The 13278-nt window shown below is 37.1% G+C and overlaps 1 protein-coding gene and 1 long non-coding RNA gene across 4 annotated transcripts in view; one reads left to right on the top strand and one right to left on the bottom strand.

Annotated features, from left to right (window-relative positions):
* LOC133525708 (uncharacterized) overlaps positions 1-13278 on the top strand; it is a 352002-nt gene that overhangs the window by 279338 nt on the left and 59386 nt on the right. For 2 of the 3 annotated variants that reach the window (XM_061862067.1, XM_061862068.1), the window contains exon 5: positions 5785-5838. The exons of the other annotated variant lie outside the window; for it this stretch is intronic. In XM_061862067.1, the coding sequence (XP_061718051.1) occupies positions 5785-5838 (54 nt within the window). The remainder of the gene's footprint in view (positions 1-5784; positions 5839-13278) is intronic. 3 annotated transcript variants of the gene reach the window in all.
* Positions 1-13278, bottom strand: part of LOC133525722 (uncharacterized) — a 322779-nt gene that overhangs the window by 165452 nt on the left and 144049 nt on the right. The window lies entirely within an intron of this gene.

Below are 13278 nucleotides of genomic sequence, written 5' to 3' on the forward strand. Positions count from 1 at the left end.
ACCCACTTTTATAAATCTTATAAGTGCCCATGCAATTTTGCAGCTTGCTGTAGGTACAAAAACATTCCTAGAAACCTGATCAAATTAGTAACATAATTCTTGAAGCACCAGAGTGTTAAACATAAAGTACGCACTACGTAAACACAGGAACGTTGTGTCGTAATACAGGCCCTCCAAGGGCGTCGGTTGATAGCTATAAAAAGTTAAGTAAAACAATAATCAGTGGAGCGCGGCCCTTTAGTTCCATCGTACTACTTAAAACCAAAGGTCTTAAGCACCATTACATTTCATACTACATATGACGTTCTTCAATTGTCGGCTTTTCTCCCATCCCGACTAACTAAATGCCGTAAGCGCCATTAAATTTCATACTACTATAAGACGTTTTTCACCCGGCGGTTTTCCTCCCCTCATTTGAAACGTAAATAAATGCACCGGCCGCTCCCGTACGTATGATTGTAAAAATATATTTATGGAACTGGGACTTCTTATGAGGTAACGCTTGGTGGTTTAGTTTTTAATATAAATTAAAGTTAATTTTATTTACAGGATATCGTTTTTTTAACTCTCATCTTAATGAGTAAAGGGTTACTTATTATTTAGCTCAGAAATGCGACTTATATTTTAAGTTTGCCTTATAAGTATAAGCGACAAACGTTCCTTTTGATTATGACGACAACAACAACGATGTTTTAGTTGGAAACCATAAAATAAGTGTACATTCTTGTTAAGCCTTTACATGCCGTTTCAATTCAAATCTTTTACTTCTTAAAAGCTGTAACGTGCCTTTTAAATTTACCCGAAATCGTTAACTATTTATTATATTGACCAAAGGCTTTTATTCTCATGTATAGTTCAGGGAACAGTTCAGTTTAGTATGGAATACTCATGTATTTATTTATTCCAATGAAATGCCGCAATATGGCGAAAAATGTAACATGTATGGAGATAGAGAATTCCAGTCTATCGTTTACTTGCCTCTGACAAAAGCTAAAAGTCACGAATGGGCTTTAACAAAGCGGACTTTCGGAGGTAGCTGGAAAAACACTAGGAAAGCACTAAATTGTGCCCTAAAGGTCAAGTGATTTTGTTGATTTGTTCGTGCAAACCCATTTTAGGTCTTTCAGAACTACTTTATAGATAATATTAAGGTTAAGAAGTTCCTCTTATGTGTGTCATATACATTCATATAAGATTACGTAAGACCTGACAAGGAATTTATTTGAAAACTTCAAAACAAACTCGGTTGTTTAGTAAGTACATGCTACCTTCTTCAGGCAGGAGTTCGTAAGTTTTTCGAGACTAACCTAATATACTTAAAGCAAAGCTTAAAAATAAACAACAAGCGGTGTTAGATAACTATCGATTATGTTACTTAATTCAACTTTTGGGTGTCTAAATAGATTTTAGTAGGTATTCACTGTTTTACTAAACTTTTCACCAGAGTTTAGATTTGTTTCTTTTTTTTATAACTTTATGCCTTTCTTTATAACTTTTCTTTAGGTTTGACAAATCTTCTTCTTCTTTTCCTCGAACCATTTTCTTCCACTGACTCCGGTCCTGGTCAGCTTGGGTAACCTCCTCCCACCCCATCCCGAATACACCCAACTCTTGCTCCACGGAATGCTTTTTATTTTATGCATATCTACTAAGCGATAAAAATAAGAATCACAATAATTAGTTTGGCAAGCCAATAGAAAAATTCAAAATATCGATGGATTCGGGGATCGATCCTTCGCGCCCAGATTTTTCTAGTTCCGCCTTTTCCTGCTGACAAAGCTGGTTTGCCAGAGTCTATATAGATCGTGTCATTCACGAAGACGCATGCCTTGACTCGTATCGTCATGCTATTAATAAATTTGACAAATCTACGCATCATCGTGCATGACAGGAACTACTTATACCTACTTACCATAGCAGAGCTAAGACTTATCATAGATGGGCTAAGATGTCACGTTCTAACAAGTACGTAAATACGATAGTGTCGATAAAAGCGAGAGCATCCTATCCATTGCCATTTGTCATACAAGCATTGCATAGTCGGCCTAATCCCCGTTTTCCCCTCATTTTGACAATTTGTGAACACTCGCTCTCCATGGGTATGAAGCGTAACCGTTAAGGTCGCTGCGCTTCTTTGTTTGTCTCTGCCTCGTCTACGTGGATGACTTCATTCTGCTTCGCCGGCTACGTTAGGCCTGGCCATAGGCGTAGCGAGTGGGGTGTTGGCAAGGATTTTTATTATATGGATTTAGGCTTTTCCTAACTTGGGAGCGAGGAATCGGTGCGAAATTATAGCTACTTAATCTCATCTGCATTGGTGCGCCTCGGCCCCAATCAGGAAGAAGCCGTTTGTATTGATACGGTACCGACAAGGAAGGGCCTTAGACCAGTGTGAAAGTTGCTTAGCTCCGACCCACCTAACAAAAACTGCCAACGAAGTGCCAAATCACAGTCTAAGGCTTAGACTGTGATTTAACAGTGCTTGCATATATATCGGCGCTTATTAATCGTCTATGTAAGGCCTTGCCAAAAACATACCGAGTAGACCGAACAAAATAGAACGATAAATAAATAAAGGGTAGGTATTAACTATTACTTCGCGTTCCGTTTAACAAAACGCGCAAGAAACAACATTCTTCCCGCTAGCACTGAGGCCGCTGCTTTATTTCCTACATTCTATACCGTTTTATAAATGTGAGCTTTTAACACTTGTTTATTATGCTTGCCGTAATTATAATAAACATCAGCGCATTGCCAGCTTAGGTTTCATTATAATTTGTATACTAAATGTTAAGTACCCACTTTAAATCCTTGTTTAACTGGGAAATCTATTTCTACAGGAAAGGAACTACAACACTAAGAACCTGGAGCATGATTTATTAACACATTCACTGCCAACGTTACCGCTACGCTCGTAGCCGATCCGAGAGTTTTCTCGCTTTGTAGAGGAAAGCGACTACGAACAGATAACCCGTCGAGCGGGTTCCCAGCACTCTATGTGTTAAGTTGTATATAATTGTGGTAGAAGACGTAATTTATGTGCAGTCGGCATAAAAATGGTGTATACCGGGTGGGGGCTGTAACAGGAGCAAAAAATTAAGAGCCCGGTAACGATTTTAGACCAAAAATGTAAAATTGATAGATTTAGTCGTTGAAATGTTACACCTTTTGTTCCGAAATATCTAAATAACAAGTATTGGTTTCAATTACGAGTAGCACGTCTTCTCATCTTGTCTTTTAATAATGAGGTCGCAAGCGTCCGTCCCGGGTAATATGTGACGAGAAGGGACAGTTTTTAAAAATTGATCAAAAAATTATGGTGGTAAATTATACAAAATGATGTATAAGAACAGTTTCAGCAAATGTTGTGTAAGTATCAAAATTACGTTAAAATTAAGTCGATTTTGTGAGAAATTGTCACTTGTTTTGAAGTAATTTCTGGAGTAAATTGATTTCGTCTAACTATCATCTACACTACTTTAAATTTATAATAACAAAAATGTAGTTTATTAAAGTTGAAGTACAGGATATGTGTAATACAAAATTTACATTTTTAACAGTCCATACTTTACGAAATTTACAAATAAGATCGAGAAAATCAGTGCTTTACGCGCGTTTACCTTATTAAACGTCCATCAGAATAAAATCATTACTAATTAAGGTATTCAAAAAAATGATTTATTAAAATGAAAGATTATAAGACGTGCTAATAGAAACCTGCAAGATGGTTGGATTCCATAAGACAAGCATGTGGTTCCATGCAGAGGGCAGCTCTTGATCGCGTTAAATGGAGGGACATAGTTGTTGGTCACGATCCTCAGGCATGAGGGAACGACGAAGAAGAAGAATAGAAACCAGTACTTGTTATTTCTAATAGTTAATAAAAGGTATACAATTTCATCGAGTAAATCTATAAATTTGTCATTTTTGCGACTAAAATCGATAACGGCCTCTTAAACAACTCCTCAAATTGACCAATATTTGTTCAGCGACTTTTAAAAATAACTTGTGTTGTGATTTAACATTTAACACTTTAAAGTTTATTCTAAGACGCAATGTATTGCGAATTTTTGTTATGTTAAAGTCATGACAAGCAATGTCAATTACAACAATTGATGTTTTAATTACTTTCTCGTGTTACAGGCTCCATCCGGTATAATTTGCCATATTAAGTTAGAGTTTAAGAACGGTTTTTTACATAACGACGTACCGTTATGTAAAAAACCGTTCACAAACCGTTGTGTGTTATGTTATATTATAATATGAAACGATGACGTCAATCGTATTCCATAATAGGTACCGATCACATTTTTACAAGGAAAAACGATGTACATTTTTAACGACGACGACCTTCTAGAGAGAAATAAAATTATACGCCACCTACGGTTCCTAATAAAGATACTATCGTGAACTTAAATTATATGCATCAGTAAATAAAACTATTTGCCAAAAACCTAATTGCCAACAACATTATTTTTACAACGCGCCTCGCGATCATGAAAACCCATAAAATTAAAAAGCACGTAACAATTAAGTAGCCTAATTTGTATCATAGTTTTATTATTATATTCGAAGCTCTCGAACTGGTACAGTCAAGTTAAAAAATATGTGCCCACGCACCTTACCCCTACTTACTTATAAGTCCCATATCCCATACCTCTTAATTCGCCGACATAAGAGCTATATGGGACATATTTTTGAGCAACTTGTGTTTATCCATATTTTTACACTTGACTGTACAATAGCGTAACTTTGTGAATGTTGTGATACTTTTTATTTGCCGAAAACACCTTTTCCTTTGATAGTGTTGAATTATTGATTGTATTGTTATCGGGCGCGGCCGCAACTGTAATACTGATATCGTAACTCTTGCAATGGGTATGATGGTCGCAGTTATCCACGTTAAAGCGTGATAATCACAGCGTCTGTCACTTTCTACAAAGCAGTGTTAAAAGGCGACAGTAGCTTTGTCACGTAGATAACAGCGCCCAGCATACGGCTATACTTCGTTTTGCGTTAACCGACTGCGATTTTATTTTTACGACTGTATTGTTACGGCTATTGCCATGCTTAATCCATTGCTTATCACGGTTTATCTACTAATTTCCACGGCTATCCTTTCGTATTTATTACTTAACCCAGAATTCGTCACAAGTCGTTTGTTTCAAATTTCAAGTTTAAGGTAATTTTCTGTTTTATATCCTAGAATCTTAGACACTGAAATAACAGTTTGTCCAATTTACTGACCAAGAATCCTGGTTTTGTACGACCAATGGAGGCAATCGAACTATAATTTTCTCACTTAGTGTCTGTGATATAAAAACAGTGAGGTGTAAAGCAAGAAGCGGGTATTTAGGGTTCTCAAGGGTCGGCAACGCTTAAGTGGCTCCTATGATGTTGCTTATGTCCATGGCGACGATGACCGCTTCCCATCAGGCGGCTCGTCTGCTCGTTTGCTGACTATACTATAAAATAAAAAAGGTGTATTCAGGTAATTTCGTATGTCGGATATTCCAGAAAATCTGATGATAATCATCCAATATTCCATCATAATAAGTGTCCCTTTTCGGAAATATCCGACAGTTTTCGAAATTTGTAATTACCGGAATACAAGGTGTATTACATAGGTTTTCGTAGCATTATTTGACAGCGTCATACGGAAGCATCAAGTTCGTTTAATAGTTTTCGTCTAAATATATCATGATATGTAATTTTTGATATGTCGCATCGTGCAATAAAATTTAAATAAATAAACGATTGTTAACGAATGTTTGTCTTTTTCAGGTAAGCCGCTCTGCCCGTGCAATCTATGCGACGCCATGCCTTATTCATCTTACGGTAAGCTTCATACTAATAGTACTTAGTAGTAAGTACTTCTTTATCTTATATATGTACCTATTTTGTATGCACAAAATGGCCGTGAATTGAGATAAGGTTTAAAGAGGAGGAGGGGGGATCCAAAAGCGATGACAACCCAAGTGGACGCACTTTTTGTTAAATGTTTACTGTCAAATAATTACTGTTAACATTAAAAAAGGTATGTTGAAATAGTTGGACACGTGGAAAGAACGAGTGAAAGAAGGGAGAAGTAGAAGAGTGAGCTGGAAGGGGTAGACCTCGGCGGATAAAATTGAGGAAATCCTTAAGAAAGGCCAGGTCAAGAGCTCTCTGAACCGGCGAGCGTGTATGAGGAATGTTATGAGTGAAGGAAGCGAAAGGCGTATGTCAGAATCGTGGCAAGTGAATATCCGTGATCTCTGCCTACGCCTTCGGGAAATAGGCGTGATAATATGTATGTACTTAGCCTACAGGCGCCAGGCCGCAGTTGCAAACATAGTTAATCAAACTTAATCAATATAAAGCATGATTCAGATTTTCGATAGGTAACTATTATTTTTATTTCCGATTATGGATGTTAATAATTTAATCTGATCTGTTTATGGCAAGTGTGGCAACTAAGTTCTTACCATAAGAGCGAGACCCTTCATTTCGAGCTTTATATTACACAGCGGATAGAATTGTAAATTGAGTGCAAGCGAAGCACATTTCACATTCATTTCTCGGCATGAATACGAATATAATCGTATTAACCGTGTTTTCAGTATTTGTCCAATTGAATCCTCGCTGCGGTAATCAAGGACCGTGCATTTGAATTGCTAGCGCGAGTGGGGACTTATCCAGAGTCCACAAAACCAGTATATTGTAATCATGAGATCTATAACAAGTAATACGATAAAGAAGAACGATCTTATACTGGTTCATTTGTGATATAGTGTCGCCCGTCCTCGGCATGTGAATACAATGACAACTCTGGTGGGAGAGTGGGTCAGCGGGTCGTCCCGGCTCGGAGCCCGCATACTCCCGCTAGGGTTACCAAATTGTCAGGAATCAGCGGGATACTTCCATTGAAGTATGTCCAAACTCTCAGCAATATACTCGATATACTATAGCAAAATCTACTGATGAAATGGTTCTAAAAACATGCCTGTATAAGGAACTTGCTGGGGTAAAGGGTATAATAGTCAAGAAACAACTATACGGTTCCGGAACATTTACTATATTCGTTTATTTATCCCTGCAGAAATCCAGCAGCCATTTTTTTGCTGATATATTGATATTTTAAAATTTATACAGACAACCCTAGAAACTGCCTACCGCCGCGACATTTTCTCATGGTATATTATTGATAACATAACATTTTAACCTTTATTTTACAAGATACGATCGTAACTTCTATTGACTGTGGAATAAACTAGGCTACAGCAGCCATTGTTTGAATAAAATGGACATTAATTTGAAGAGAACGTACGTTGGCTTCAAAGTTACATGATTATATGCTGGACTAGCGACCCGCCCCGACTTCGCACGGATTAGCAAATTATACACATAAACCTTCCTCAAGAATCACTATTGATAGGTTAAAACCGGATGAAAGTCCGTTCAGTCGTTTTTGAGTTTATCGCGCGCGACCATACATACAGACGCGACGGGGGATTTTGTTTTATAATTATAGGATGTAGTCATTGACGAATGTTTATAAAAACTAGATCTGGTTCAAACCAATTTTCGTTGGAAGTTTGCATGGTAATGTATATCATATATTTTTTTTAGATTTTTCATTCCGTTATTTTAGAAGTTACAGGGGGGGGGGACACACTTTTTTTCACTTTGGAAGTGTCTCTCGCGCAAACTATTCAGTTTAGAAAAAAATGATATTAGAAACCTAAATATGATTTTTGAAGACCTATCCTTAGATACCCCACACGTATGGGTTTGATGAAAAAAAATTTTTTTTAAATTTTTATGACGTATTAAAAAAAAACTACTTACTAGATCTCGTTCAAACCAATTTTCGGTGGAAGTTTGCATGGCAATGTATATCATATATTTTTTTTTAGATTTTTCATTCTGTTATTTTATAAGTTCCGGGGGGGGGGGGACACACTTTTTACCACTTTGGAAATGTCTCTCGCGCAAACTATTCAGTTTAGAAAAAAATGATATTAGAAACCTCAATATCATTTTTAAAGACCTATCCATAGATACCCCACACGTATGGGTTTGATGAAAAAAGATTTTTTGAGTTTCAGTTCTAAGTATGGGGAACCCCCAAAATTTATTGTTTTTTTTTTCTATTTTTGTGTAAACATCATAATGCGGTTCATAGAATACATCTACTTACCAAGTTTGAACAGTATAGCTTTTATAGTTTCGGAAAAAAGTGGCTGTGACAGAATCGGACAGACAGACGGACATGACGAATCTATAAGGGTTCCGTTTTTTGCCATTTGGCTACGGAACCCTAAAAAGTATACAATATTATTGGTCTTTGTGTCTAGATTTCATGTGTGATTGTTTAAATTTATTATATAAAAAATCTTGCCAGGACTTTTATTTTTGTTAATACATTTTCAATAGTTGCTAAAATAAAATATAATTTCTACCTGGTTACCCTACTTTCATCGCTCGCTCCGCGACTCCGCGCTCCCAATCCCGCACTATAATAATAATAGTTATTAGTATTAACAACGTAAAATTTTAACCTTTATTTAATTTAATCTAACCACTAACATTGGTCCTCTTGACTTAGTAAAATGTATACATTTAAAAAGGCCTCTATATTTGAAATTCATTTTAGCGAATCATGTGGTCGTATCGCCAAACAAATAGGTACGTCTAGACGACTGTTTATTTTTAAAACCGGATCGTAAATTACAAAATCCAGTAGAGTTTTTTCTAGCGGATAAACTAGATGTAGGCTCACAGAATATTTACCTGTATTAACTCGTGGTATTAAGGCGCATATTGTGACAAAACATTTTATTTATTCGTTTTGTTGACTTAGGCTCGTAGGGTAGACGACCGTACCGTCGATAATGTCGGCGAATATTTTTTCCCAAATCTCGTCATTAATTATTTAGAAATGATAAAGCGCTTTCGGCTAAAAGTATTACAACATGTAAATTAGATTTAGGGGCGTTGGGCTTAATTTCCAAGGTCATTGAGGGCTACATATATCTTATCGTAATCGCATTTAATTTGTAATTTTGTAATGTAATCGTAGTCTACTTTGTGATTAAACAATCAATGATATCCTTTTACGTTGCAAGCGCAGTGGACACGCGACCTTCAAAGGCAATGAGTGTCATGTTTCCACACATCTCAATCCGTCTGGCGAGGTATTAATTTACCAACCGTTCCCCTCCTTCCTATCTATGGTACAAATTAACATTTTTTCCCTGACAAGAATAGGATTTACTTTGCGGCTTTTTATATAACCACTTTCCGGTTTCTTTTTAAAGAAAAGTCTTCAGGAGTCCAAAAATCATCGTAGCCACCTTTTAAGACAGTAACTAGAACCTTAAACCTACAACCCAGACTGAAAGCTAGACCTTGTTTAAATTAGTCCGGATTCCACACTATGTTTTTCTTTAGCGAGAAAGTAGTGTTTCCTTGACCAAGAAGCTTTTGTAATTTACATTTAAGTAAATGTTCCGTTATGCTCCGAACTCGGTACCGTCGACCTCGCGTCACACGCCTAAACAACTCAACTACCACTCAACGTGCCATGTTTCCCCACATCTCAATCCGTCTGGCTCGATATAAATTTTCAGCCAGTCTATCCCAATAATCCCCGCTGCTTAATAGGTCGTCAATTAAATTTCATCACTTAAGACCGGGCTTTTCAACTCGTTTATACAACGTTCTTATTCCCATCTCTTATCAATCAAAGGCGACTCCTCGACTTGGGTAAACCCGTGAATCAGTAACAAGAATGCTTAGTTGGAGATCAAGCTTAGACGGTAGCCCAATGAAAACTTTTGCTTGCGTGTGGAATGAAAAGGCACCCCAGGAATCACGCGCCGCTTACCTCCCTAAAAGTGCCCTAAAGCGGGCTGTTTGTCATTTGGTTTCATCAAATAATTAATAAGCTATAATGCGAATGTCGGCCCCTCTCGCCCGCATGTGCATTAATAACATTAACAGGCGTCTGGGCCGCGCCGCGTCGGCAAGTTTCACACATATACATGTAGCCGTGAAATGTGAGGGCCTATAATAGACTCATTAACGAACCGAGCAAAAATTAAAATTATTGGCTTTTTAGATTACTAATAAAATAACTAGTCTTTTGTTAGGATCGATTTGTTTTTTGTTAGTATTGATATATTGACGAGCATAATAAACGGCCAAGCTCGTAGATAGAGGAATACTAGGCGCCTTAACCACTCGCCTCAACGCGGTTCTATTTGTGTCGCGACACTTTCTCGATTGATGGTCTATATGTTAGACGTAGGAGTTTTAAAGCGAGAGGTACAGTCTCGGTCGCGAAAATGTATACAATTTTCACTATTTTACGGTGAAAATATGTATACGAGTATGAACAGTATGCGCGCCATCACCACCCATGAATCCTTGTGTTTAGTTTTGAATTGACTGAACAACACCTCTGTCTAGGTAAGAATCTGGGAGCTGAGAGTAAGAGTAATCGTTCGATTTTATTACTCGACTGCCAGTATAAAACGTCTATTACAGTTTTTATTACATTGGCTATATCAGGGGTTCCCAAAGTGTGCGCCGCGGCGCCCTGGTGCGCCGTAGAAAGTAAAGAGGGGCGCCGTGAGTTCTATCATTATCCGAAACCACAAATATTCGCGGGTACCTATTTGAGCGCTCGCATCGGTAAATAATATAGCGTCGTGTCACTCTTTTTCGACCGTGATTTTAAATTTACAAGGGCGCCGTTGCAAAATACTAAACTTGTAACTGCGCCGCATGTTGAAAAAGATTGGGAACCCCTGGGCTATATCGATAATAAAACGAAGCTGCGTCACAGCGAACTTATCACCAAATCTGAAAACACTACTGATGAAACTTAAACATTCGATGTGGCAAGGTCAAATTTTATGTGGCTTTTAAACTTATTCGCTTCCTGATTGCGTGTTTCTACAAACATTTATCTAAGTAAACAACTCATATGCATCTGCGCGCCTGCGATCTAGTTCTAACAAACACATTCCACACACTTGGACGAATTATTTTTCTAAAGTTGCAACTTTGTCTCAGAATTTAAGTAACACGTGCGGGTGAAGGGCCACAATCATTCCAAATGTTTACAATAGCATGCACCAGCTTTGCGACCGTTCACATGCGAAAAAAATCTATAAAAAACGTTACATTTAGTACCTAACATGCTACATATACAAATTCAGTTATGTCTACGCCAGCACCCAGCAGTGATCTCAACGGCGTTATCTCCAACCATCTTATCAATATCCGCGCACAAGATAATGTAAATAAAGTTAACAATATGTAAATTGTGCTAATTTTTGCGAAGGTCGCGCGCAGACCTCGCGAAAACCAAGCTGACCTCGCGTTTATCATTGTGATATGATGATATGCGCAGTTACTAACTTCATAATTTTTATTGCTATTCTGTCTTCTGTCCTGGCAGGGTCCGATACTACGTGATAGTATTGTTCAGTGTATACAAACAAACATGTGGAAAAAGCAGTTGGCAAGTGAGTAGTTTTTGTTACTTTATTTTATTAATCCCCGACGTAAAGAGGGGTGTTATATGTTTGACGCCAATCTCTCTCTGTCTGTCTGTCTGTAGCATCGTAGCTCTCCAATCCAACGGATGGGCCGATTTCGATGCGGTTTTTACGTGATAGCGAGTTTTCTTGCAGCGGTTTTTATGTTTCATAGAAGTCAATCCAGCAGTTTAATTTAAAGAGTAAGTATAAGCTCTTTTTTAAGGGGTTCCCCGTGGTTTTCATAAATTTTTGGCAAGTTTCGAGTTGTAGGAGACATTTGCACATTTTTACAGATAGAATTATAAAACAAACAGCTATCGGTTCTTCAATTTTTTATCTCCTTTCTGGTCTGCCGGATTTTGAAAGATTTTTTTTTTTCAAACATTGTCTAAAAAACACTTTTCGTTACTCGATTGCTGTGAAGGATCTTACATACACGAAATCTACATATTTATGTTCGTCTTTGACATCTCTAAAAACTGGTCAGAGATTTTAATTTTAAGCTAATTAACACAAAAATTATGCCTAGAAAACCAGGTTTTTGGCCTAATATTGTTCAACTTTGTTGCCATATATCACAATGAACTTTGAAGTAAATATGGGATAGTATATTGCTTAAAACAGTTGCTGTTAATATGATAAGCTACAAAAGACATTAGAAAACTAAGGGATTCAGATTGAAGTTCATTGGCGCCAGGGAGCCCCCTAAATGATTGGTTTAAAATGGATTATGTAGATAATGTAGGGGATTTTTTTAATTTAAAATTTAATAGTTAGACTTCCATTTCTTCTACTAGACAAAGGCAGAGGCATTTTGTTCAAGTACTTCGATCTTGAGCAGTTTCAGCACTCTCCTATCTTCAATGTGGATGCAAATACATATTTTGCGTGAAAATCAGTATTTTACAGCACTTTTTAAGTTCTTAACAAATTTACTTAATTATACCTACTAAACATTTTTAATTTTTGGCAAAAAAAACCTACCTAATGTTTATTTAGTACTAAGTGGGTACTTACCTAATAAGTTTTAAATGAACATTAAATCAAGAGTTTAAAGACCTATTCTTAGATTTATTAAAAGAACCGGTTTCACAACATTCTGTATTTGTCGTATTTTAAGATCTCAGACGTTTTTCTTCGTTAACCTTCAAATAGGCTTCTTTCATAATTCTCTTACTTTTTGGCCCTGGATTGAGGTATAATTAAGAATTTAAATGTAGCTTTTAGAAAACTTGAAGGCCTTTTTGCTTCATTTAGGACGAATTACATAAGGTAGTATACTCGAGGTCATATTACCATAATTTATGTAAATAGACATCCGGATAAGATAAACATTGTCATCCTATCCTATGTACATCCATCCGCAAAATTGCATGGCCACGACATGAATGAATTCATGCATAATGTGTCTATGCACACTTACTGGTCGCTGTATCTATGTATTTTAGCATAGAGAAATTTAAAGTTGAATAAGCTATATCAAAATCAAACTTGTCTTCTTTGCCTAAAGGTTGACTGGTAGAGAATGCCTTACGGCATTAAGTTCGCCTATGGTACAGTGTGTTTTCTTATGTGCAATAAAGATTAAAGCTATCGCTGCACGCGAAGCAATTAAAAAAGAGACAGGATGCCGCTCGCCGCAAGTAGGTGCGACAGAGAGCACACTACGTATTCGCGCGCAGCGAGTCGAGTGTTTGACCGAACTATAAGAGTGATCAGTGATCACTCCACACACAGATAAAAC

Source organism: Cydia pomonella, chromosome 15, assembly GCF_033807575.1.
Source record: "Cydia pomonella isolate Wapato2018A chromosome 15, ilCydPomo1, whole genome shotgun sequence".
Classification (NCBI taxonomy): Eukaryota; Metazoa; Arthropoda; class Insecta; order Lepidoptera; family Tortricidae; genus Cydia; species Cydia pomonella.